General features: G+C 34.1%; 1 protein-coding gene across 5 annotated transcripts in view; it reads left to right on the top strand.

The window, feature by feature from the left end:
- Window positions 1–26,935, top strand: part of LOC126736033 (vasoactive intestinal polypeptide receptor-like) — an 83,583-nt gene that overhangs the window by 36,948 nt on the left and 19,700 nt on the right. For all 5 annotated transcript variants that reach the window (XM_050440229.1, XM_050440228.1, XM_050440227.1 and 2 more), the window contains 4 exons: window positions 1,329–1,582; window positions 7,320–7,476; window positions 12,554–12,710; window positions 20,876–21,006. In XM_050440229.1, the coding sequence (XP_050296186.1) occupies window positions 1,329–1,582; window positions 7,320–7,476; window positions 12,554–12,710; window positions 20,876–21,006 (699 nt within the window). The remainder of the gene's footprint in view (window positions 1–1,328; window positions 1,583–7,319; window positions 7,477–12,553; window positions 12,711–20,875; window positions 21,007–26,935) is intronic.

Below are 26,935 nucleotides of genomic sequence, written 5' to 3'. Positions count from 1 at the left end.
GTTAAAAAATAAGTAACTTTCATCTGACACTTTTTTACATACGACCTCTCCTTTTCAAGATATTAATTCTTGTTTCTTTTACGAATTTTTTTTCTTGACAATGACTTTAGAAACAGGAATAGCTATGGTTCAGCAATTCTTCAATATTGTTGTGACAAGGCATTGTTGATCAATGATTAATGCAAGTTGTTATGATGCGAAAATTTTCTATAGTGAACAGATCTCACGTGTTTATCCCAGGTATTTCAAGCGATTGTAAACAAATACTGATGAATAAAGTAAATGAGAGATTATTTTGGTTCACAGTATTCGTTCAGTTATCAAGTATTTGATGAAACTTCATTTACAAGCTATGGTGTAGTTAATCATCATAACATACATTATTGGGCAGTCGAAAATCCCAGGTGAATTCGAGCGATAGAACATCAGCGGCCATGGCCTGCGAATGTCTGGTGTGGCATCATCAATGATAAAGTCATAGGACCTTATTTTATTGATGCTGTCCTTACAGGCCAAAAATACCGTATTTTTTTGCTGGAGATTCTACCAATTTTGAAGTGAGACTAAATATCTGGTACCAGCATGATGGTTGTCCTGCACATTATTTACGCGTTGCGCGCCAAGTATTGGATCGTGACTTCAATGGACGTTGGATCGTCGCGGTGGAGCAGTCCACTGGCCGCCACGGTCACCTGATTTGACGCCCTTAGATTTTTTTCTATAGGGTTATTTGAAGGGGAAAGTATATCGCGATCTACCAACGACTCACGAAAATATGAAGCTGCGAATCACGGAGGATTGCGGGTAGATAACTCCACGGATGCTGCACTCTGTTCATCGATCGTTTAGAAAGCGAGTCGAAAAATGTATGGAAGTGGAAGGTCAACACTTTGAACATTTTATTTTCAAATTTTCGATTCTGTTGGTAATAAAATTCTATCATAAGATACTTTCACTCCTTTTGATAGATCATCAGATACTACCAACAAGGGCAAATGTTATTGTCAAGGAAAAAATTCGTAAAATAATCAAGAATTAATATCTTGAAAAGGAGAAGTCGCATGTTTCTATGCAAAAAAGTTAAGTTGACCTTCATTTGAACTTGAAGACGTCCACTTAAGGTCAAACCGATGAGGTCATTTTATGGCCTCCTGGAAACCATTCAAACTTCACATGAAACATTTTCTGGATACATGTTTAGTTTTTGAGATATTGCGATGTCTCAAGTTAAATGGGCCACCCTGTATATATGAGCATTAGGCGAATTAATAATTTATATGTTACGAAATCTTAGAATAAATAGACTAAATAACAAAATTTTATTTCAGACTGGCATGGTAACAAAGCAATGCACAGATAATGGCACTTGGTTTAAGAGGACAGATTTAAATATTACATGGACCAATTTGACGCAATGTGGGAATAGCATTAATTTTGCCGATTTTACAGCCATGCAAGAGGCCAACGAGACTGTTCAGATATATAACACTTGGGCGCCTTTAATTAAAAATTCCGCCTATGTAGGATATAGTATTTCTCTACTATCTCTAGTCATTGCTCTAGTCATATTGATTACTCTGAAGTAAGTAAAGCAATAAAGGTTGGTTATTATTCTACAACAATTGCATGCAGTAGGAGATAATTGGATCCTTTTTCTCTTTATTAGGCTATAATATTTATAGTAATTTATATTTTATAACAGAGACATCTCAAGTTTAGAATTCGGTTCCAAAATGTTAGTTTTTTACCTATTCGAAGCTAATAGTTACTTTCTTCCCGTACGATTATAAATAAAAACGTACACAATAGCATTTTTTCCAGCGAATTTGTATAAAACTAAATGACATGTTTAACAGTTTCGTTAAACATTTATGACGCTTTGTTTTTTTCTTCAAGACTCTTACCACAGCGAATATTAGTTGTAGAAGTCCTGGTGTTTTCAGATTTCTAAGTAAATTATTTCTCCGTTTAAATATTCGATAAGCAGTTTACGAACTTTAAAGTATGTAAGAAACAGATATCCGAAACCCAATTCAGCATTAGAAGTGCTGTAAGGACTAGAGATACTCTATTTTCGATCCAGATGTTGTTCAAGCGATGCAGGGATATCAACTAGCGATATATACGCATGTTTCCTAGATTATAACAAGACGTTTGATCAAGTACGGCATACCAAAATGATGGTTCTGCAAAAGCTGGCCAGGATAGGAAAAACCTCAAAATCATCAGGAATCTCTACTGGAATTAGATGGCTTTGTCAGCGTAGATATAGAAACACAAGCGAGGATATGCAAATATTACGTGGTGTAAGGCAGGGATTAATACTATCTCCTAAAATTAAAAAAATTAAAATAAAGGTCAGATAAGACCATTATATTTGCAAACAACCTAGCTTACAACTGAATAGTGTTACAGCATAGAATAACCAGACAAAATTTCATTCTCTCGTTAGCCTATGGTTACAGTTATTATACAGTCGACAATATGGTTTGGAAATAAACACCAACAAAACAAAGTTCATGATAATTATAGTAAAAACCAACACCCGTGGTATTTTATTGATAGACGGAACCCCTTTAGAAATAGTCCACAAATGCACATACATAAATGATAACTGGGACCATTCTATGGAGATCAGACGCGTAAAAAGTCAGAACAATGTCAAACAATTCGTCAGGATGTAAATATTTTTTAGCAATCACGACTTAAGGCTGTTAACGAAAGTTCGCCTATTGCGATGCTACATATCGATTCTTTTTTATGGGGTGGAATCGTGAATGCTTACGGAGGCTTCCTCCAAAAACTCTTGAGGTATTTGAAATATGGCTCTACTGAAGAATCCAATGAACACCTTGGACACATAGAATAACCAATACAGGAGTGCTGAAAAGGATAGGAAAAGAAATGTGTTAAGTCCTGAATACAGTTAGACTCTAAAGCTAGAATATCTTGGACATATAATGGGTAATGAGATCCAATATGTCCTTTTGCAGCATATGGAGCAAGAGGATTGAGCAGAAGGAGATTATCGTGGTTGAAAAACTTAAGACCATGGTTTAACTATTCAACTATTCGAATAGCCAATATCCGGAACAGATAGGCACTCTAAAAAGAACAAGTTTCCGAAAAACACAAGGACAAGAGAATGACGGTTTTTCGTGAAGAAATAGAGGGAGACATCATATTAGGGAATTGGATTTGAAGCCTTGGCGGAAAGCTATTTTCTATATAATCTCCAGAATAAGATGCAATAGTGAATGTATCACTCCCACGTAAAGCATAATAAACTGACCTCTCAATCTTTGATTCACGTACTTGGATACAGACAGGGCTGGACGCACACAGAAAGAGCAAAACAGTTTTAGTCAAAAACGTTTTTGACTAAAAGCGTTCTATGTTGTTGTTCCCATGCAAATTACAAGTCGACGCACCAGTGGCGAAGCGTACGAGTAGACAAGGTAGACACTGTCTACCCAAAATTATCCAGTTATTTGTCATTAATTTATCACGTAATTATTTCATGTAATTGTTGAATTAAAATTTAAAAAAAATTAACACAGAACGTAGTCGCTATCCTTACTATTATTATATAGTATCTAAACATGATTAATCCGAAGGCGCGCCCCGCCTGCCGCACCGATTAAGATAAAAATACAGGGCTGCCACCCAATTAATGTATACGAGCCCCAGGAAGACTTATATTTGGAAGATATTTGTCTTCCGAAATCTGGAGCATATCGAACCAAATACGCATCAAGCAGGCTACAGAGGTCCGGCCGCAGTCAGCCTATTACGTATGCAAAAATTATTCGCGGGGAAGACATTCGAGCTTTCGTCTATCGAAGTCTACCAGCTATTTTATTATGCTGTTGAGGGTTATTGTTTATGGACACGCTTGATCTGGTCGGCCGCAATACATCTTCAGTTTTGTCTGCATTTAGTGGGGGCGCGTGCTATAGTAATTTAATAATTAGTATTTTTATTTTTGGGTGTATAGAAAAGGTTTTTTAGTGGTTATTTATGAACGACTGTTCGATATTGGCAATTGTATTTTAGTTGTGTTTTTTTTGTAAGTAGTATTTATTTTTATCTATCTATATTTTTATGCTAGTAGTAATTATTTATTTCTTTTTTATATCACTACATAATTTTTCTCTTTGAGTTAATATTTCATGTGCTTTTATTCTGTATTTCATTAAAGTGAATAATATTAAAGACACATTTTTCTCTAATTAACGATTTTTATTGTTTGTCTACCCGAAAAAAGAGTTCACGCTTCGCCACTGCGACGCACACTGAGTAGTCGCGTGCCTTAAGGCACGTTTAGGCTCGTTCCGTCATAGTTAGGCTGCTCGACGTCGATCGTTGGATCCTCGTTTTGGCCGTTTAATTCAATATTTTATTCATTTATAAAAGCAAATTTGTTTTGCCATGGTACAGACCCTTCTGGCGAATTAAAGTATTGCATAAATGCATTACGTGTTCTCAGAGCGGCGTTTGAAGCTCTTCTCCAGTTAGGTTGTTCCGGCAGCTGGTTTCTTTAGTCTTGTTTAAGTGATAACAATTCTTCATGAATATCATTAACACTACCTTCCCTTTCTCGAATCATGTTATGAAGTACATAGCCAGCTAATGTAACCAATTTTACTTTTTCTGGAGAAAGTAACATAGTAGTTTCAAATACGCGAAACTTTTTTGTCAACAATCCAAAGGCACATTCGACTATTCGACGAGCTCTTGAATGACGGTAATTGTATATACACTTATCAATAGTCAAATTATTTCTACTAAAGGATCTCATTAAATGTTTTGAAAGGGGGTATGCTTCGTCTCCAATGAAAACAAAAGGATATTGTATATTATTAATACTTTCTGATATTTTTCGGGACTGTGGAATATTTAACTCATCCCTGAGAAATAATTTTCCAAAATTTGATTCACTAAAAACCCCACTATCACTATTCCGACCAAAATCACCAACATCTACCGCTATAAACCTCGCATCAGCATCTACAACTGCTTGAAGAATGATGATATTAAAATGTTTATAATTATAATAAGCCGAACTAGCATTTATCAGGCACTGCATTCGAATGTGCTTCCCATCTATAGATCCTAAGCAATTGGGATAGTTCCAAAGTTGATCAAATTTTCACGCAGTTGCTAACCATTACAGACAAATGGTGAGAGTAGTCATATAAATTGGTGACAAACTATCCTAGATCGCCTTGCATGTCTCCATTACTATTTGTCCTATAGTCGTTGCCTTCTGTCATATCCACGCCGAGACCCACGCCTTCCATCATACCTAATCAAAATCCACCCAAGAAGTTGAGAAAAGAAAGTGCGGCAGAGTTAGTAGCTGAACCAATGGTTGCGTTTTTGAAATCCAAAACGGGACAAAAAGACGAAGACATTAATAATAGTGATTTAAATTTCTCCTGCTTCCACGGAAAGCTATATGTTTAGTACTGAAAGAAACATACAACCAATGCCAGATCAAAATAGAGAGTTTTCTATTTTCCCTAGTGAGGTTAATAATTATGAATACTTATGAACATAATTAAACAAATATAATGTACCTACCTAATATTGTGTTGTAAATAAAAGCTCACCTGAGTGTAATCAATAGCCTTTCTTCTGGTGTTATGCTTGGCCTCCAATTTGTACTTTTTTTCCTAATTTTATTAGATATTAGTTCCAATAGGCAGTCATATGAAGCGGAGCTCATTCTAGTGAAATTTTTTTTTCATCTGCCCTTAGTTTGGTCAGGAAAGATTGAAGAGTTTTTTCGGCATTTCTTTTCTCATTTATTGGATGCACCCACAATTGTTTGTTAGGTGCTGTTTCATTTTGGAGTAACAACCAGTGCCAGAAAATAAGTGCAATCTCAACTGATTCGTCGTTCTCAGTCGACATCTTGACATAAACTGGTTGTAGGAACAATTTGTTTCTGTTTTAAACAAAATGTTTTATGTAGAAACTAAAACGTTTTCGTCTGAAGCAAAAACGTTTTTGACTGAAACTGTTTTGCTCTTTCTGTGTGCGTCCAGCCATGACAGCAAAACAACCCGTGATTTGATAGAATTTGCTGTTAAGGTGAAACTTGATCATTCATAAATAATTTGATCTTATGATGAATGTCATAAAACTGATTAAAAGAAGTAATACATATAGAGCATACACAATACACATACAAAAAGCAGTAATACATATGTAATATTTTGTGAATCTTATTTAGAACCAAACTCTGAAGAATGTCTCAATGTACTGATGTATTAAAGGATTACTTGGCCCTGTAGATGATACATGGACGGCAACCCTTGGGATGATAATAGGAATTATGATAATATAACACCTTTCAACCCATAGTAATAAACTCTCTTAAGCAAAAGTAAAATACCTTCGACGTTACAATACCAGGTGATAAGAGAATGCCCACAAGAAAGGCATATCGCTTTAGGATATGGAGATGACTAGATTATAATATCCCTAAATGCTGAGGAATCGGATGTCATTTTTCTTGGACCATCACTTATGAGAGATATTAATAATTGCTGAAATTATTTAAAAAAAATCCAATTCCTTGAATATTAATCATTAGATTTAAAGTAGAAACGATTTTAACCCCGAATATACTGGTTATATACGGTTGGCGCATCTAAAACGAAACAGAGACATTTACCGGAAGTTCAGTTTTTTTTTGAAAAAAACGCTCAGATCTGTCGATTTTGTTTTCGAGAGGGACACAAGTTTGGTAAAAAATCACGTTATTATGTGTAGCCCCCTGGACGGGAGTGACACAACCTTTAAGATCTTAAATGGAAAGAGGGATCGAATGATACCTTATTTTAAAGGCCTCTTCGCAACACACAAGTTTGAAAATTAGGATGTCAATATGGCTAAAAATATACCAACTTGGCACTGCGAATATATACATAACAGCAGTGATGTTCTCCGGCTTTTGGGAATCATCTGGTCCGTCATCTATACATACCTCGCGACATCTCGGGACAGTACTTAGAAATTTGGCGAATGTTCTGGAACAGTGGTTTACTTAATATATAACCTAAAGATTCTTCTAGCTGCTAGGACTACAGACCAAGTCTGAATATTGACGCGTCTTTTAAATCGAAATAAAACGTAGGAAATAAATATTTCTAGTATCCTTAAGTGACCATGTTCAGTGTATAATAAATCAGTTAACTATTTTTGTAGATGGAGTATGTTATTTTGTTTAATTAATTTATCAGTATTTACTTCGTTACGATAAATCCATTATTCTAACTAATTTCTAATAAAGCGGCTTTTTCTTTCAGAAAACTTCACTGTGAGAGGAACAAGTTACATATTCACCTTTTTATATCATACATAATGAGGGCATGCATGTACTTTTTAAAAGAATTATTATTTGTACACGGCCTAGCAATGTCAAATGATGTAACCTATGAAGATGGTAAAACAAAAATAACATATGTAAGTATTTAAATTTTTACTTATGTTTAAGTTGGAGAAGATACTTACCAACCGAAGTTTTCACTTTTATTAAAACCCAAGACAAGGCAACTCCAGCATTGAGTTACTACTCCATTGTCTACCACATTCAGAAAGATCTTTTAATTATTAGCAGGTATGTTATACCAATTCTACCAAAGGTGATGTTACGGGGTCTTGCCATTCGTTTTTTAATATTTTTGATAATATTAAGTTAGCTAATTGCTGTCAGTTGTTCTTAAAATAAAAGAAATATTGTGGACTCAGTGCTGATGGCAGCAATAGCCAGGTGGTCTCAGGCAGCAGGACAAGAATTCATTAAGGCATTCATTTCATATTAAAAAAAAAACAGTTTATTAGGCTTCATTAAAGTCTTATAGAAAGATAAAAAAAAGACTAAGCACTGGAAATATGAGGTCAAGTCAATTTATGATATGCCATATAAGATAAAGTGGCTCTTCGGCGCCTTATAGTATTTTCTATCTGAGATAGAAAAGACTATAAGGCGTTCTTCATATACAAGTAGATAAATCAAAAAGTTGCCGGGTAGTTCAGGCATTTACGGTAACAACCGAAGGACAAAAACAATACCATATGCATAAAAAAATTGCCACAGTATTTCAGGCAAAAGTTGCAACCAAACACATCTCGTGAGAGTAAGTCTAGTCATTTATTCAAACACTTAAGGAGTAATAAATGCAATTAGTTCCCACAGATTATTCAAAGACTGCAAATGCTTTAAAAACAGCCGACGTCGTGCCTCTGGAGCCAACTTTTTTTCTTCCGCTGCTACCTATTAATGGATGTTTCCGATTACTTCTGATAATTTTTTTCCTATCTCTGGTGGTGTTAATTAATTTTCCTGTGGTTCCTATTCCACGACATCTTTTTTCTGCCTAAACCCCTTCTTCCCTCTACTTTCCTTCCAATAATGGTTGGAGCAAACGGTATTTTTCGTTGGGTAGCACATGTTTCAGATATGCTATTTTCCTGTGATTATCGTGACCATCAATTTGCGTTCTCTTCCTACCATCCTCAAAATTTGCTCGTTGGTTTTTCTTGATCCATGGAACCTTCAAGATTCTTCGATAGATCCAAATTTTAAATCCTTCCAGCCTATTCATTATGCTAACCTTCAATGTCCAGCCTTCCATATCATAGAACAGTACGGATCATATGTAATATTTTCTAAGTCTTATTCTGAGAGTGCAGTCAAAGTGAGAGTTCCTAAAGACTTTTTTGAATCTCATGAATGACCTTCTCGATTTGCCTACCCAACATTTGATTTCTACGTCTGAAGACCAATCATTTACCAAGTCCCTATAGTTTTTTACTCGCTCTATGTCTTCACTATCGTACGAGAGTTTCGCATTCTGGAACTCATCCAATTTGCATGTTACTGGGAATTTTGTCTTTTTTGTGTTGATGTTAATTCCCATAAGTCAGATGTGCATTGGAACTATGTCATATCTAATAACTAAATCTAATACCTAATAACTAAATCTTCGAACTTGCATTGCCTTTATCTTTAAATTTAACACGACGTTTCGGTTGGCGTGTATCTCGAACCGTTATCAAGCGTAAACTAACAGCAACTACTACTCTACGGGCTTATATACTAATGATGTGCGTAGTCATGTGGAAGTTTTGGTCATGCGTGAAATTCGCATTATATCGTGCAGACTTCTTTTTCCTAGGGTCGTTTTGTCTCGCCAATGTATGAGTCCGCGCATTCACATGGTATTTGATATATGCAGTTCTTGGTGTTTACTAGGCTTTCTGGTTTGGTCTTCGACACTAAACTTCGTGTGGTTGTATTCGACGTTAAGGCAGTTTTCACGTTGAACTTCTAGCGATTCTCATATAATATTCTCATATTCTCCAAAATCGTGAGGATTCCTCTGACTCTTGTGCTTCTCTTCTTTTTATTACCGCTGCTTTCTTGATTGTTGTTTTGATCAACTTTAGAGGGTACCCATTTTATTGAAGGTTCTTGGTGATATTTTCTCTCTCCATCTTAAGGTCGTCACTGTTGTTGCAAATTGGGGCTGCCCTTTTATATAGTGACCCCGGATGATTTGAGTTATAGTGCAAGTACTGGTCAGTCATGCGTAGGTGTGCGATAGACTAAAGTCTTAAGGCGCCCGTTATCCTTTCTCAAAAGAACGTCTAAAAAGTGTAGGGTTGATTCAGTTTACAACTCCATAGTAAACTTGATGGTGGATCTAATCTTGTTGAGGTGTTCGAAAATGTCCGTTAGCTCTGCCTCGCTTTTGTCCCAGATGATGAATCATTCACATATCGAAACCACACCTTGGGTTTAGAATGTGTTGTTCTTATAGCGTGCTTTTCAATCCACCCCAAGTAAATGTTGGCTACGACTGGAGATAGTGGAGATCCAATTGGGAATCCGCCTTAAAATCTATCTTTGACTTGAAAGTAGGCATTACGGAAAACAACTTCCGAAAGCTCCATTACTCCCTTAAGTGGTAGTCCAGTATGTTCAGCAAGGGTCGTGTCCTTCCTGAGTCTTTCCTTAATGATGTTCAAGGATTCCTCGATGGGCACATTCGTGTACAGACTCTCAACATCAAACCTTAATAGGCTGTCACCCGGATCCGATGTTGGTGGCTTGACGTAGTTCGACGAAGTGGGTTGAGTTTTTGACGAAAGATTCCGCGTTCCTTTGCAGTGGTCTAATGATGTTCAACAAAAACCTAGTATGGTCGGATGTTAAGCGAATCCCTGAAGCTGGTAATAGGTCATAGGAGCTCATAATACATGAGAAACAGATACCGCCTATTCGTAATGTATTTTGGGGAGTCCATAGAAGTGTGCTGGTTTGTTGTGGTGTGGAGTGAGTTTGGTCGGCATCAATGCATCTGAAATATGAGCTGAATATAAACTGTATAGACTCTTCCTTCTACTGTTGGTGTAGGATCTTTAGTAAGCAGCCGGTATTCAACTTTGTTTAAGACCTTTTCATCTTTGTTGTTATAAATATCCACGTCCATTATAACTGTTACATTGACCTTGTCCGCCGGAAGGATCTTAATGTCGGTGTCTCTTTTTAGGTCTCTGAGTGCAGATTTATCTTCTGTGGAGATATTCGTTTTTGGTGGTTGCTTCGTCAGTTCGTCCAGGGTGCTCCTTACCTCAGAGCGAAGTTCGTCATCTTTTGCTTGGAGAAGGTTGATGGTCTCTACTGAAGTGATGAAGTCCTTTACTTAAAACTTCTTTTTCTGGAGACCTCTACTGTCAGGTTTCACGCATGATCAAACGTTCCACATGACTACACCTATCGTTAGTATACAGGGTGTCCCGAAATTACATCGCAATATTTTACCAGCCGCATCTATACAGGAATCTTGAAAAGTGAATCGTTTTTATGTTACAGAGTGTTTTATAATTCCTATTGAAGATGGTTTTATGTTAATATTTTTGAAAAACCTGGTCCTTATTTTTCGAAATTTTATCGTATACTACTATTATTGTTACTAACTGATATTATAATATTTTATGCTAAAATGTATACGGGGTCGATTAAAATTAGTGGTCAGCAAAGATAAAAATGCCATAACTTTTTTTCTGGTTACTTTTTATTTATGTGGATAGTAAAATTAAAATGAACCAACTTTTTTACATAAAAAAGGTGCTCTAACAGTAGTATACGATAAAAATTTCGAAAAATAACGACCAGGCGTTTCGAAAATATTAACAAAAAACCATCTTCAATAGGAATTATAAGACAACCTGTAACATAAAAACGATTCACTTTTCAAGATACCTGTATATGAAGTTTTTGTCCTATTTTTAGACAAAGATGCGGCTGGTAAAATATTGCGATGTAATTCCGGGACACCTTGTATAAGCACGTAGAATAGTAATTATTGTTAATTTACGCTTGATAACAGTTGGAGATACACATCAACCGAAACGTTGTGTTAAATTTAAAAATAATGGCTTTGCAAGTTCGAAGATTTAGTTATTAATATTGTATCAATGTCAGATCTGTTATATAGTCCTATGGTTGGAACCTTTGGTGTGACACCAGGGCCGTAGCCAGGTTTCTGTTTGTATCAGGGCGAAATTTTTCGGCTCTACTTTTTTTTGCAAGCGAAAATGCATTTTTTTGTTTTGCAACCTTTATCTACTATTAAGGCATATTAAACAAATATTTTTAATAAGACGACCTTTATTGAAAATTATTTTTTGAGTTTCTATAACTACCGAACACATCATATAAATAACGTAAAAAACATAATACCAAACACAAACTAACCAATATAATTCTAATAAATTTATGGAAAATAAGTGGAATCTTGTAAAAGAGTTATTAAGTAAACTTACAGTAACACGCACTAACAGTAACAAAAAAATATAAATAACAAAAACATATAATTTAAAATCACTACCCATACCCATGTATTTAATCCTTAATTCTTTATATTGTTTGTTATATAAAATAAAAGGTCGACACGAATTACCCGTTTTGCGGAAATTTTTTATTTAAAAGGGAAAAGTAAGCTTTAAACAGGAATACTTTAAATTTAGTTTAAATGACCAACAAAATTCAAGCTTTTTACTAATAAGTTCCTGGTATATAGAGAATTTTTTTTTTAATTTTTTAAATTTAATTTTTGTATAAATTTTTTACCAGGGCGGTCGTTTTGCCTGCCAGGGCGGTGCCCTGATCTGCCATATTGTAGCTACGGCCCTGTGTGACACTCAAAAAAAAAAGTTTTAATCTTCTCCCAAAGATGATAACATCGTTAGCGAAACACGTGTCGAGAGTAAAAATAAAGACTTTTGGTTAGTGGTAAAACTGTCTTGTAATATGTGCTATATGTTCCATTTACTTTGATGCCTGTTGGAAGATGTTTTTAGAGTAAATGTTAATAAATTACAAATTTATAATAATTATAAAATTATAATTACAGTTTGAAGAAACCATAAAGAATCTTCTTAAGTTACGGTAGCAAATGATATATTGCCAATTCCACCTGAAATTTTAATAAATTCTCTGATGATAATAATAAATGTTTATTAATTTTTTTAGACATGGATCTGCAAAGCCTTCATAACTGTTCAGTGGTACGTCATACTATCCAATTTTATATTTATGCTAATGGAAGGATTATATTTGCATAATCTTATATTCTTAAACCTCTTCTCCGAAAGTCACGGGACTACAGTGTATTGTATAATAGGATGGAGTAAGTATATTTTATATAAGTAAATATTAATATGCCCTAGTAATATCTTTATTAAGAAAAAAACATGATGTACTGCGATTGCTATTTTATAGTGTCTATAGGGTTTTCTCAACCTTTACAAAATATAATTAGGTTTATTTGTTTTGCAGTAAAAAAAAGATTACTTATTCATTTACCGCATGGCATATTAGGATACAAAGCATATACAGGGTGGCCCATCGAAAACGTACCGCAACGCATTACAGGATGGGAAAAAATATTTTCGGCAAAATCATCATTGCCTATACAACGCTGCTTAGTTTTTAAAAATCGAGTCACTTGTTCAAGAAATATGGGCTCTTGAAAGTTGAACAATAATGTGTGACGATATCATTAAAATTTATTGAGAGAGTGAGACTAAACCGAGAGTGAACATAGAACACATCTTTAAGTCGAAACACTAATTTAATCATTTCAAGTAAACAAACGATAAGGATGTGAGAACCAATTTTTTGTCTTTTAAATGAACTTGTCGATTTTGCGGCAAATTCTTTCTTTCACACTTAGTGAATAAAAATATCCAGTTTCTTTCTTTACCTTTAAATTAGGTCAAGTAGTTTTGCTAAATAAACGGGTGTGGAAATCGGGTCGCGGATTTATTTAATGAACGGCATCCTAAGAAACATCTATTTGGGAAAATTGTTCAGGAATTGGTTGCAAAGTTTCGCGAAACAGGTTCAGTTCATAACAAAAAAAAAGAATATTGGAAATGCAGGGTTCATGAAGCTATAGAGATTGCAGTATTGGGGGAAGTTGCAATCGCCACAATTGCCGTTATTGGGCTGGTAACAATCCAAGAATTTTCCACGAAACACACACACAACCCCCCAGAAGTTGTATGGGCTGGTATTTTTGAAAATTTAATTGTGGGCCCTTTTTTCCTCCCTGCAAATTTAACAGGCGAGATACTTAGATTTGTTATAAAATGCCATCGACCCAGCTCTAACAGATATCATAGAAGAGGACTGCGCATACAATGATCGGGAATTGATTTTCCAACAAGACAGAGCTCCTCCACATTTCTCACTAAATGCACGCAACTATTTAAATGACAGATTTCCAGGACGCTGGATAGGACGAAGGGGCGCAATTGAGAGGCTACCTCAGTCCTTTAGATTTTTTCTTGTGGGGACACATAAAATCCGTAGTTTCCAAAACTCCACCTGCTACATTAGAATAGTTGCGAAGAAGAATTATTTACGTATGTCGCGAAGTGACACCGCAAATGCTTCTAAACGTTCGGCAACAGTTTGAGGATAATTTGAATCACTGTATGAACGTCGACGGACAGCACTTCGAGCATTTACTTGATTAAAATGGTAAGCATTAAATCGGTTTTTGCATTTTTCGTGACACATTATTGTTTAACTTTCAAGAGCCCGTATTTCTTGAACGAGTAACTCGATTTTTAAAAACTAAGCAGCGTTGTATAGGGAAGGGAATAGAAGACTCTTTTAAAGAAATACCACTTGACCCCCGGTTCCATTTGAAAAAAATTAAGAGATGTCACCCCCGCTTAGAGGGTTGAGTTTTTTGAAATGGTTTTTATGTCAAAAGTTTTCCTTCTGAGAAACATACTTGACGTATTTTTGGATTTTGTCCAAAAGTTTTTTCCCACCCTGTAATGCCTTGCGGTACATTTTCAATGGGCCACCCTGTATATGACAACAAAATCATTACAAATTAACATTCAAAACGTTTACATAATTTGGAGTCGTTAATAGGAAATCGCCTGGTCTGTTTTAAGCCGTTTCAGGGCATTTCTCGTTGGGTTTTCACCGCACTCGCAGGAGGGGCTTGGACTCCTTAGACCATGCTGTATTCTGATTTTGTTTGCTATTCATCAGATTTTTCCTTGGTAAGTCGAAACCTGGTGGTGAGTTGGTAATCCATGGCATATCACTGTTTTGCTTCGACGTCGGAGAACTGTATTCTGCAGCTGAGTAGATGAGGCTTAGGGCTGACAATCGTACAGTAAAAGCTGAAACACCCCAAGATATTTTGCATAATTTTTGTATTATATTTCTTCTTCTTTTCACTTCCTCTGCTTTTTTAATAAGTGGTACTTTAGGTTTTTGTTATGTTTGAAAGTTGTGTTTTCAAACTAGACATTGAGTTTTTTATTTGCGAGTTTGTTATTCAGGTGAAAGCAGGTTACTTCTGTAGTGGCTGGAGTCTTCATTTCCGACAATATTTCCCCAACTTCTCCTGATCAGCCGTTAAAATTTCCTTTGCTTCCTTGAATAAGTCGCATCTTATAAGTAAGTTCCCAATGATTGACATATCCATGGTTTCTTGACCTAGTTTCGGGCATATCTGAGATGTATAAGTTGAATAGGAGTAGGGCTTGCACCGCGACAGACCGTTCTTCAGTTTCTTTGGAGAATAAAATAAAGATTCCATTACCAGTTGGAAAATTCTTTAGTCCAGTAAAGATCATGCCTTTTCGCCACACAAAATAGAATACATAATTCGGATTACTCTCTTGTCGTTCTATTGTATATGGATAAAATTAAGAGAGTCCACTATATGTTATATGAACACTATTAACCTACGAATTTACTCCAGAGTGTCCTTATTAAGAACGCATTTTTGTTTCTTTAGCCGACTAGAGCTAGGCCTAGTGGTTTCTGGCAGTATACAGTACTTTTCATTAATGTCCCCCCAATTGATGAATGAATACTATGTTTTAAAGCAAAATTGACAGATGAAAATTTCAAGATGGCTGCTGGGCGCCATCTTGGAAAAAAAGATTAAATGGAAAGGGTGGTCTTGTGGCACATCATTTTGAAGCTCGTGACGATTACTTTATAACTCTAGAATATAAATTCAATTTATTTACCTAATACAAAATGGTGGTACATTTAATAATTACCTGATTACATTAACATTTAACTTGATATATCGAATAAATACATTGAGTTCAACTAAGAAGATGCTGAAAATGGTTGCTTTGAACTTCTTGACACAAAAACAATCGGTCCGAAATTTCACACCGAACATTTTTAAATACACTATAACTTTTATATACACTATACTGAAGCAGGTTCAAATTCGTACACCTTTTGCTTTAAATATCTCCATAAAAAAAGTCTAGAAGTGTCAAATCTGGCGAGCGAGCTGGCCATTCCACAGGTCCTCGACGGCTATTTGAAGCAAAATGGGTACGAAACTGAACCTGCTTCAGTATTGGATTTACGACCGACAATAACGAATATTTGTAGAAATATCGAAAAATTGTAGAAAATATTCCGTGTGAAATTTCGGTTCTGGTGTTAAGAAGTTCAAGGCAACCATTTCCAGCATCTTCTCAATTGAACTCAATGTATTTATTCGATATATCAAGTTAAATGTTAATGTATTCAGGTAATTATTAAATATACCACCATTTTGTAGTAGGTAAAGATATTGAATTTATATTCTAGGGTACTTCTAGGTATAACTCGTCAGGAGCTTTAAAATGATGTGCCACAACTTTTTTCTATTTAATTTTTTTTCCAAGATGGCGCCCAGCAGCCATCTTGAAATTTTCATCTGTCAATTTTGCTTTAAAACATTGTAATCATTCATCAATTGCTTTACCTCAAGTTTCAATATTTTAAATTGATCCGTTCAAAAAATAGAGAGGGGGAGGGGACATTAAAGAAAAGCACTGTATATGGAGTGTTGTATTTTTTAAATTTTCTTTTAATATTGTCATCTAGAGGATAAAGGCCTGGTTTCTCTGACCAGATCGGTCCGAAATATTTCGGCGATATGGAACGAAAAGTTCGCCAGCGGTTTCGGTGAAACCCAGGATATGAGGAGTACATCGTAGTGGTTTTTATAAAAGATCGGAACGAAATTTCAGGGAGGTGTGCGGACAGCAGTTCGTTGAAATCAAACAGTTTTTGATTTAAACGATTTTAAACGGCTCGCCGATTCGTTTGTTTTTGTATAGACGACTGCGTGTTAATACAACAATATTTCTATAAAAACTTACTTTTTAATACTGATATATTAAGAGAAAAATGTCTGTGCTTAAAAAGTACCATAAATTAGTCTTTTCTGCGTTAGAGGATGAAATATTAATCCAAAAAGTAAAAGAAAATCCTCCGTTATAAGCAAAAAAAAAATAAAAAGTTACAAGCCTCCTGATTGTAGAGTAAGGGCGACAAATATGGAATACTTTTTTTAAAACTGCAAAATTATAAGAACTTTTTTATTTTTTTAACACAAAAATATTAAAAGTAATTAAAAAACATGTTATATTAAGCTATTATAACTTGTATTTGTAAAAAATAAAAACGTTTCAAAAATCATAATAAAAAAACTAAAATATTAATATTTCCCTTTTTTAAAAATAGGGTTACAAATATGGAATACTTAGTAAACTAAACTAAATACTAAATCTATTGGCAGAAATCGCAAATATAAATGCCAGATACATATAAGGTACATTGCAAATGACACCATGAGTTGCAGGATTTGCACTGTATCCACTGTTTCTCAGATTTTTTGCTTTCCAAAAACTTTCCACTACAAAACAAGCACTCTGGATTATCAGAAACATCCGGAACTTTTTCACCATTTTCGCCAGTACATAATGAATCATCTGAGTCATCATCTGCCACAAAGTCTTTTTCAGAAGAGCTACTTAATTTTTCTGAACTTTATCCCAATTTTTTTGTCTTACACTTAGCTTGACTTCTTGATGAGATGGCTGCTGACATGCTGGGAGTATCGGAATCAGTCAAGCTTGTTATACTCTGCCCAATATGTTTTTTAACTTGAAGTTTTGATGTAGTTGAAACAGATACTTTTGCGGATGATTCCAATTCTGTTTTGTAAGGTAGCGCAGTTATTACGGCAGCTTTCCCTGCTTTTCGTCCTTGGTTGCTGGTTTTTTTACAAATGATTGGGACAGGCGAGACCATCTCAGGAGTTACAATATTTGTTGGTAGCGTCGGATTATCAGTATCTTGAGGTACTGGCTTCGGAGGCAAGAAAGTCAGATTCACGAAAGACATTTGGATTAAGGGGAAAAATTCAGGTGGCTTTAAACCATTAACAGCAATCTCACCACGCTGAACTTTTAAATAAGCCTTACCGAAAATTTCCATCACATCAAATGCAGTACTGGTCTGGCATTTTGTCGTACCCACGTTCTTATCTCCTCACTGTAATGAGCTTTGAATGGTCCCATAAAAGATTTGTCAAGGGGCTGAAGTTTATTTGTTGAATGTGGCGGTAAGCACACAATCGTAACATTATTTTCTCTGGTCATATTAATGTCATCAATATTGCGAGTATGCGAGTTATGACCGTCTAATACGAGCATAACTGGAGATTCAGGTGTAGGCTTTACTGTCGCTACAAAGTGTTCAAACCATTTTGTAAAAATGTTATTTTCCTCATGGATGACATTCGAATTTTGTCCCAGGTGGAGCCCCCTTTGTAAGCTGCGGGCTTAAGTTTTTTCTGGGGAATATAACTACGGGTGGAATAAAATTGCCCCCTGCACTCATACAAAATACCACTGTAATTAGTGAGCCTCGTTCGGCGGAAGTCATGCTACCAATTTGTCATTTACCTTTAGGTGCAATTACTTCTGGTATCTTTGAAGGTACTATAGAGAGACCACTCTCGTCAACGTTGAAAACGCGGTCTACTAAATAGTTATGTTTTTCATATTCATTCGTTAAGATAGTAAAAAATGACTAAACGTTTTCTTTGGAAAAGCCCTTGGCTCTAGCAAAAGATGTGCCTGTAGGTCTTCTAAATGACAATATATCTGAGTGCTGTCTTATAAACAGCATAAGCCAGCCTTTTCCAGCTGTTTCTTTGCCAAGAAGATTTGGCCGATTATTTTTAACAGCAAGCTGATAGGCCATATTCCTTATGTCGTTTCTGATTAAACCAAAATACTTACTTTCCATATAAAGTAAATACCTTATAAGTTCATCTTCTAGTTCTTTTGTAAGCACTGTTGGTCAACCTAGTTTCGTTTCAGCAGAGATAACTGGATCTTCGTTTTTCTGACAGTGTCTAAAAAGGTTCTGGGAACATTGTCAGTTTTGGCTGCCTGCAGGTACCCCATTTTCTGTTCCTTAACAGCACAAATTGCTTGTATCATATAATTTTTTTCGTAACATTTTCTTTTTCGACTATCTTTTGACGCCATACTAAAATAAAAAAATCACATAGTTCTATTTCATCATATAAAAATTGAGGTTTCTAACGCAGAGTACAAGCACAAGATTTAATAGGTTTACAATGACCTCTCTTCTGTTTATTTTTTTTTTGCTTTTTTAGTTACAATTTAATTGTTATTGATATATTATTTAGTATAAAAGCAAATTTAGAAATGCTTTTATAGCAACAAAATATCACTATTTTAGTATTCTTAATAAGATACTAATATGGAATACTATTCCATATTTGTGGCTCAAAAAATTTCATATTAGTGACCCTCATAACCTAATCTTATAATATTCTAAAAAAATATTTCTATGTTAAAAAACAAACTTACCTAAAAACTATTGTAAACTATGATGTATGAACTGTCACAAATGCACAACAGTTTGAATAAAAAATAAGTATTTTATCGCTAACACACGGAAACAGCAAGATCTGCAAAACTTTTTTGATGCCGCAAAAAAAAAACGACTGTCCATGGTGAGCCAACAAAACAAACTAGAGACGGACCGATGGAAAAAAAAACCTTAGATGAATGCACTTTGACACTTTCAACGTGCAATTAATAGAGGGCGCTTGCTACTTTTTCTGGTTTACAACTATTCCATATTACTGACCTATTCCATATTTGTCGCCCTTACTCTACATTAAACAGGTACTTAGCACTTAAAACCCATGGAATAATACGTAAAATAATATACATGTCTTATAGTTAAGGTATATTTTTATAATTTTTTAAAACTTTTTATAAAAAATAAATAAATAAGAAAAATATTATTTCCTAGATCTTCCTCAATTTGACATGTTCACAATACATGCTGAGATATAACTTTATATCTCAGCATGGAGAAATAAGAGTCAGATTTTTATTTGTAGGTTGCGTACTAATTTCGTCCTTTATCTGGTGTACTAAAGTGTAAAACAGTTGCGGCGTTAAACAGAAAAATTCTTTAAACTTTGTGTAGTTATCCGAAAGATGCTTTAAAACTAACAATTTACACCCTCCCTCTTTACTCCAATTCTCGAACATTTTTAAAACTGTTCTTCTATTTTCATTGTCTACTGCTAACAACGCAGATACATCATCATCATCCTGTTCCTCTTCTAAAATCATACCAATAAAAATCCTTTTTTAGTTTTTAAATACAAGATGTACTGCACGTTAAATTTTAAAATACTGAAATATATCGCAACGAATTAATTCTGAAGCTAGCTTCAGAAAAACCACGAATAGACGAAACTTCTGAACGAACTGAGTTTGGAAATCTGGAACCTTTTGTACACGAATATTCACCGAAACATTTTGGGCCGATCTGGTCAGATAATCCAAAGCTTAAAAAGATTTTGTCAGATGTCTGGTTTATCGGTAATAGCAGATTTCCCACTACTTCCAGTGGGATGAACTATAGTAGGGCCCAGTTGGAAGGCTAACTCTTAGCAATAATATTTATGAGAGTGAGTTTGATAATCATGACGCTTCTTCCTAGTAAGGAGTAGGTAGATCTGGGCTATCGCAATCTTAGCCTTCGCAAACACCTTGATGTAAAGCTTCTGTGCAAAATTAGTCCACTACTCTACTGAAGTCTAAGAAATTACTTTCTGCTCGATCAAGATTGGTTAGTAGGGAGAGAATAAGGCTCATCTTTTAGGAAAAAGAGTGACTAGATCTTTGAGGGATTGCCCTAGATCTTCTAGATTAATCATGACTCTCTGATTCCTCCTGCAGGTGGTGCTCAGGTGTCATGATGAATGACAGTTCAGACTGCATAGATTTTTGAAGAAGACTTTGTGGACTGGGTGAATATCAAGAAAAGAACAACGACACTCTTAATTTTGTCTAATAGTTTTCTAAAACAAGCCATTTTATTTTTTTTTATTTATTTTGTTTCATATGATAGATTTATTAGCAGTTGGCATTGAGTACCGTAAAATTACATAATATTTTTTAGTTGCGTCGATATTTTTTCTGATTCCCTGGATAATACTAAGACTCATATTTGAAGACAGTTTATGTTGGAATAATAAGGACACAAGATACATAAGCCTGTTGATTGAAATACCTATTGGAACAACGGTTGTAGTAAGTAAATAACATATAACTAATTTAATTAAAATATATAATAAGTAGCGGTATATACATGCGTAATAGAAAAAAGTCTTAAGTTAAACAGAGAGCGACAATACTTAACTGATTCCTAATTTGCGGTATCTTCTCTTGCCTTTCGACCTTCCCTATATTTAATTTCGGTCGAACTCTAGTTAGTAGTTCTCTTTTTAACTTGTAACTTATATTTATTATTGCAAGGTATTATACTGATTTCAAATATCCAAGACTTGTCCTGGCCATACCTGTATATTTTTATTGCGTTTTTTTACTCAATTATAATTTAGGTACAGGGTTTTTATGCCATATTTTAAAGAGATTATAGTATGTTTTTTACGTTATTTTTTGTTTTCGAGATCAAAGTCGTAAAAAGCACTGTCAACTTGCTATTTTTTTATGTTTCTAAAGAGTCGGGTACTATTTATGGAATTTCGTTTTTGAGGTTATAATAAGTATGTTCTTCAATAAACATAAACTCTCCTTGTATTTGGAACTCGTCTTACATATACGAGTAAGAAAACTTGTTTGTTTTATTAAATTTAAAAAGGATTAAAAAAAAACTAAAGCATATTATGCTCTCGGTGAGTTTTTTTAATTAGAATGTCCCTCCTAAGTCTGAATGTCTTTAGTTTAAAAGTCAAAACATCGTGTTTAAATATTAATAATTTAAAATTTAAAATAAAGACAGTGAAAGTTCGAAAATTAGATTTTACAACTTTACCAATGCCCTCTTCGATTATTAAATATGTATATTTTTTGTTCTATTTGTAAGTGTATTTTTCCTTCTTTGTGATTCGTAGTTTTCAGTTTTACAGACTTAAATTAAATAAGGCTTTGTAAGTTCTGCTTAAGACAAAAGAGCTACTTTTGAATTAAAATTTTTCAAATTACAAACATTCATTTCTTTTGCTTCCTAGGCTATTATTTAGTTTTTTTATAAGTCATTGTCCAAATTGGAGGAGATGATAAGACTAATGCCTAACTTCCAACGTAGAATAAAAATTGTTTGGAGATTTCTGAATGCTGCCATATTTCTTCCATCGCATGATGAAATCGTCTCTGCTGTGAAATGTTTGTTTCGCTGGTAATCAATTATTCCTTATACTTTATGTTGTAGGTATTAAATAATACAGGGTAAAAATACTGTAATATGTAAATTAAATAATACACTACTGTTTACTTAATAGGCATTTATTGGTGTTGAACAGAAAACACAGTATGCGTACTGGTAATTGAAATCTGATCTCTGAAATTATTACTGGTTGTGTTGCCCAATGTAATATTTAAGAATCAATAACTACAAGTAATTATAATATAACAATAGTAATACAGTATACATATCAAGGTATTCGTTAAATTTCCACCTTTTACAACAGTGAAATATTTCCTTTAACATTTTAATATTTTTGCTCAAAAGTGTCTATACTTGGGTTACCGAACAGATGGAGTGGTCACGTGATCGTTCTGCGCCGGAGGTGTGGCCATAACCATAGACCTACTTTGATTTTTACGTTTTGTGTACCAATGAATTTTTTTATACATATTTAATTATTAGAGATTGAAATTTGTAAAAATCAAAGTAGGCCTATGGTTATGAAATTCGGTATTCGGGCATAATTTTGCATTCTTTTCGGTAAACCCCAATATATTAACATAACTTTGCATAACAAAATACTTAAAAGGTATTATTATATCATTACCTGGCACAACCTCAAAATCGGTTTGGACCCATTTTACAGCCGACCGTATTATATTTTAAAAAAAGCTGCTTACAAAGCAAAGCTGTACGGTAAAATAATTTAAAATAAGTAGGCATAATTCTCCTCGTCTAAATCTGCCAAGGTTGCATCGATGGGCGGGCCTATATTTCGCGCACATCATTATTACTCCATCTGTTCGGTAATCCGACTATAGTGAATTTATTCGCCAAATTCACATTTAAATAAAACTAATAAGGGGGTTAGCATATAAATAAAAATTCTCTTATTCTCTTTTCAAAATGTTTCGGTGAATTTATTCGCTAATTTCACATCTACATGAAATCAATAAGTGGGGTTATAATACAAATACGGATTTTAATAAATTCTAATGTTTTTTCAAAATTTTATGAAAACTAAATCTTTTTTTTTAGAGAAACTTATTCACTAAATTTCCACGCAGCATTTTTACAAATTTTTCATAGAAAAACTTTTTCTCAAAAGTTTCTTGTGGATTTATTCGCTAAATTCACATTTAAATAAAATTAATAAAGGGGTTAACATATAAATAAAAATTCTCTTATTCTCTTTTCAAAATATTTCGGTGAATTTATTCGCTAAATTCACTTTTAAACAACGATAACCAACCAACAATATATTCACCTGTAATATATAACATCTGCAACTCTCGTTCATCTTTTTAGCTTGAAATAGTAATTCAGATCCAGATAGTCTTCCACATTGGACCTTCTTCTTTCGACTTTCTTGAATGAAATTACATGTTTGTGGAACTGGCTCTAGCCAAAATTGAAGGCACTTCTAGCAAGACTGATAGATCATATCTTCGTGAAAATTTGTTGTTCTTCCATTTAGGTTGAATAGCGTAAATATTCCTGTGGCCTTTAAGTTTAAAACAATTCACTTGGACATTTTTCAATTCTCCAGATATGCCCAAGCTTATTATACAGTGTGGCCCAAATTGGGTGTACATGTATGGATATCTTAGAAACTATAGGAGATGGAAAATTAAATTTTTAAAGTAAGTAATAAAGTAATAAATTAAGGTTAAATGGGGAAAGTTGTAGGGCATTTAGTTACCAATCCAATTATGTGCCGCTTTCAAAACGATTTTATCTTTTTCACATTTAGAAATATTTGGAAAAAATCAAAAAGTTGCATTTTTGAAAAAGGGCTGTATTTTTTTTATTTCAACGTACCTATTTTTAAAATCTGTAAAAACATTATTATATATATTGGGACAACTCTTTAAGGACAACGCATACCTGAATTCAGTTTTTGTTTTAAAAAGGTCTTTTTTGTCCCTTTAAAATGATGTATAACATTTTATGAAAATATTTTATTCTTATGTCTAAAAGTTACAAAGTTCATTTTTCGCGGAGTTGGCCATAAATGCGAAGGCCATTACTACGGAGGCAATTTGTCGTATAAACAATTATTATTGTTTAATGGTTTAGGGTTATTTACTGACAATTCTACAAAATATTATTTATTTGATTTAACTTTTTATCTTGTTTAGTAGTTCTTATCTTGTTCATTTGTTGTTCTTAATATTATTAAATAGTTTTTTCGTATCTAGTTGTTTTCTTTTGTATTTAGTGAGTTTTGTTTAAAATTGTAATTACCAAAAATCGCCATGCGATATACCAGTGAAGAAAAATTTGACATATTGGAATGTTATATTACATGTAATAGGAATGGAAATCTTGCAATCGCCATATATTTGGAACTGTATCCTGAGAGACAACTGCCAGGTCCAAGACTATTCGCTAGGCTTGTGATAAACCTTAGAACTCATAGAAGTTTTAAAATACCAACGCCATAAAATTACCAAAAGGAGAATGAAGCTCGCGATGAAAACATTTTAGACCATTTTAATGCGAACCCGAAAACATTCACTCGAAAAGCTGCAACTGATATGAATATACCAAGGAGTACCATTCAAAAAGTCCTTAAAAAAAATATCGTCCTTAAAAGCCTACTTTTGTTCAAGGATACAGACTACCCAAGAAGATTTTTCAAACTGGTTTGTAAGGCAATGTACCTAATTTCAGCAGGAAAATTATTTGGACCGACAAGACGTTTTTTAGCAAATGCGGAGTATTCAACAAACATAATCGTCATTTTTAGGGTACGGAGAATCCTCATGTAGTGGCTGAACTTAGGCCACAAGTAAGACTTGGATTTAATGTATGATGTTATATACGGTAAGTTAATTACCCACTCCACAAAATTATTTTCAAGTAAAAAGCTATAATTGTTTTTAGATAATCACGTTATTGGGCTTATTGGGCAACCAAACACTAACAAGTCAATGATATTTAAATATTTTGGAAGAGCAGACATTACCTACCGTGTGAGCTATAATAACTGAAGAACAAATACGGAGTGATGTGTGGTTTCAACAGGCTGGGGTGTCCCGCATATAATACTCGGGACGTTCAAAACTTGTTAACGCAAGCATTTAACAATAAACTTATCGCGAACCGCGGTGCTTTAAATTGGCCAGCTAGGTCTCCAGATATTACACCCCTGGATTTTTATCTTTGGGGAGATGTTATAAATGAAGTTTACGAGTTTGAACCTCCTGCGACCCTAGAACAACTAGAGGACAGGGTTCAGATTGTCTTAAATAATATAAATAAAAACACCCTGCGCAAGGTAACTAGAAATGTGTTAAAAAAATGTGAAAAATGTTTTAAAAAAATGGCCGTCATTTTGAATAGTTTCATTTAATATTATTGTGACATGTAGTTAATTATTTTATTTATAAATTACGTAAAAGTATAAGTTAGCAAGTTAGTAAGTTAATAATAATTGTGTGTACGACAAAATGCCAATAAAAACCATGGCCAACTCAGCGAAAAATAAACTATTTAATTTTTTGACGTAAACATAAAATATTTTCATAAAGTGTTATACATCATTTTAAAGGGACAAAAAAGATCTTTTTAATTTAGCAAAAAAACAAAATGGCCCCCATAAGAAAAAAAGAAGTTGAGGATGGAATTTCAGAACCGAAACGTCAAAAACAAAAACTGATGCGTTGTCCTTAAAAAGTTGTCCTAATAATATTTTTACAGATTTTAAAAATACGTTGAAATAAAAAAAATACAGTTCTTTTCCAAAAATGCAACTTTTTGATTTTTTCCAAATATTTCAAAATCAATAACTAAATGCCCTACAACTTTGCCCATTTAACCAATTTTCTATCTCTTATAGTTTCCAAGATACCCATACATGTACACCCAATTTGGGCCACACTGTATAACCGATAAAAATACTATTACAGTTCTAAGGAAATGAAGGCACTATTTTTCCTATCATAACACCCCACAAAAAAGCTGAGGATACTAAAAATGGAGAACCTGAATAACGCACCTCAAAATGTCATGATTCCAGTTATTTTAATTTACAACCAAGTACTTACATACTCTGTACAACAGACCACTCTCCATTTTCGATTTTGTATGGGCCTTATCTTAATGAAACTACCCTAACTCTGTTTGAACAATACAACGAAAAACGAAAGAGAGAATTGCTCCGTTTAAAAGAAATCCACTTAGAAACAAAATTTACCCTCCGCATATTAAAATAAAAGTAACTGCAGTAAGCAAAAATAAAATTATAAGCATCTTTAATCTTCTCAGACTTTCTCATGAAGAAAACTTAAAAGACTTAGGAAAACTCCAAATTCTTTTCAGCCTCCTGATCCTTTACACGATAATGAACCTGTACCAGGCTTTTCAGGTTTACAACCTGCCCCTACTAAATCTGAATTTTTGAATCGAACACATTTTGGAGCAGCTCTCGTATTTCTGAAATATATTTTTATAAAATATTACTTTTTGTTCATCGTCTTGTGGTGGAAGCGTTTGTCTACGTTGGATAAAAAAAGGGTGGAATAATTTTCTGCGTAAAATTCCTGCAATTACGACTCTAGGTTTGTCCGTATTAAGTTATTTCCTGACTGCGGTGGAATCGTCTTTAAAGAGTACTTAAAGGCATCATCAAACTGGAGTCTTGCTTTGCAGCATATTTGTCCTCGCTGGTCATCTAAATTGCTTTTGTTTGAGATGGATAGCACTCCTGTATATTCCTATGGTACTTCTATGAAACTATATTTTTCTCCAAGATAAGTAAACCTCGGAGCTGACTACTCGCGATCTGTTTAGTTTTATAGTTGTCGT

The sequence above is a fragment of the Anthonomus grandis genome, chromosome 5, assembly GCF_022605725.1.
Source record: "Anthonomus grandis grandis chromosome 5, icAntGran1.3, whole genome shotgun sequence".
NCBI classification, from domain to species: Eukaryota; Metazoa; Arthropoda; class Insecta; order Coleoptera; family Curculionidae; genus Anthonomus; species Anthonomus grandis.
Note: the sequence above shows the minus strand (reverse complement) of the source record. Positions and strands in the feature narration are given on the sequence as shown.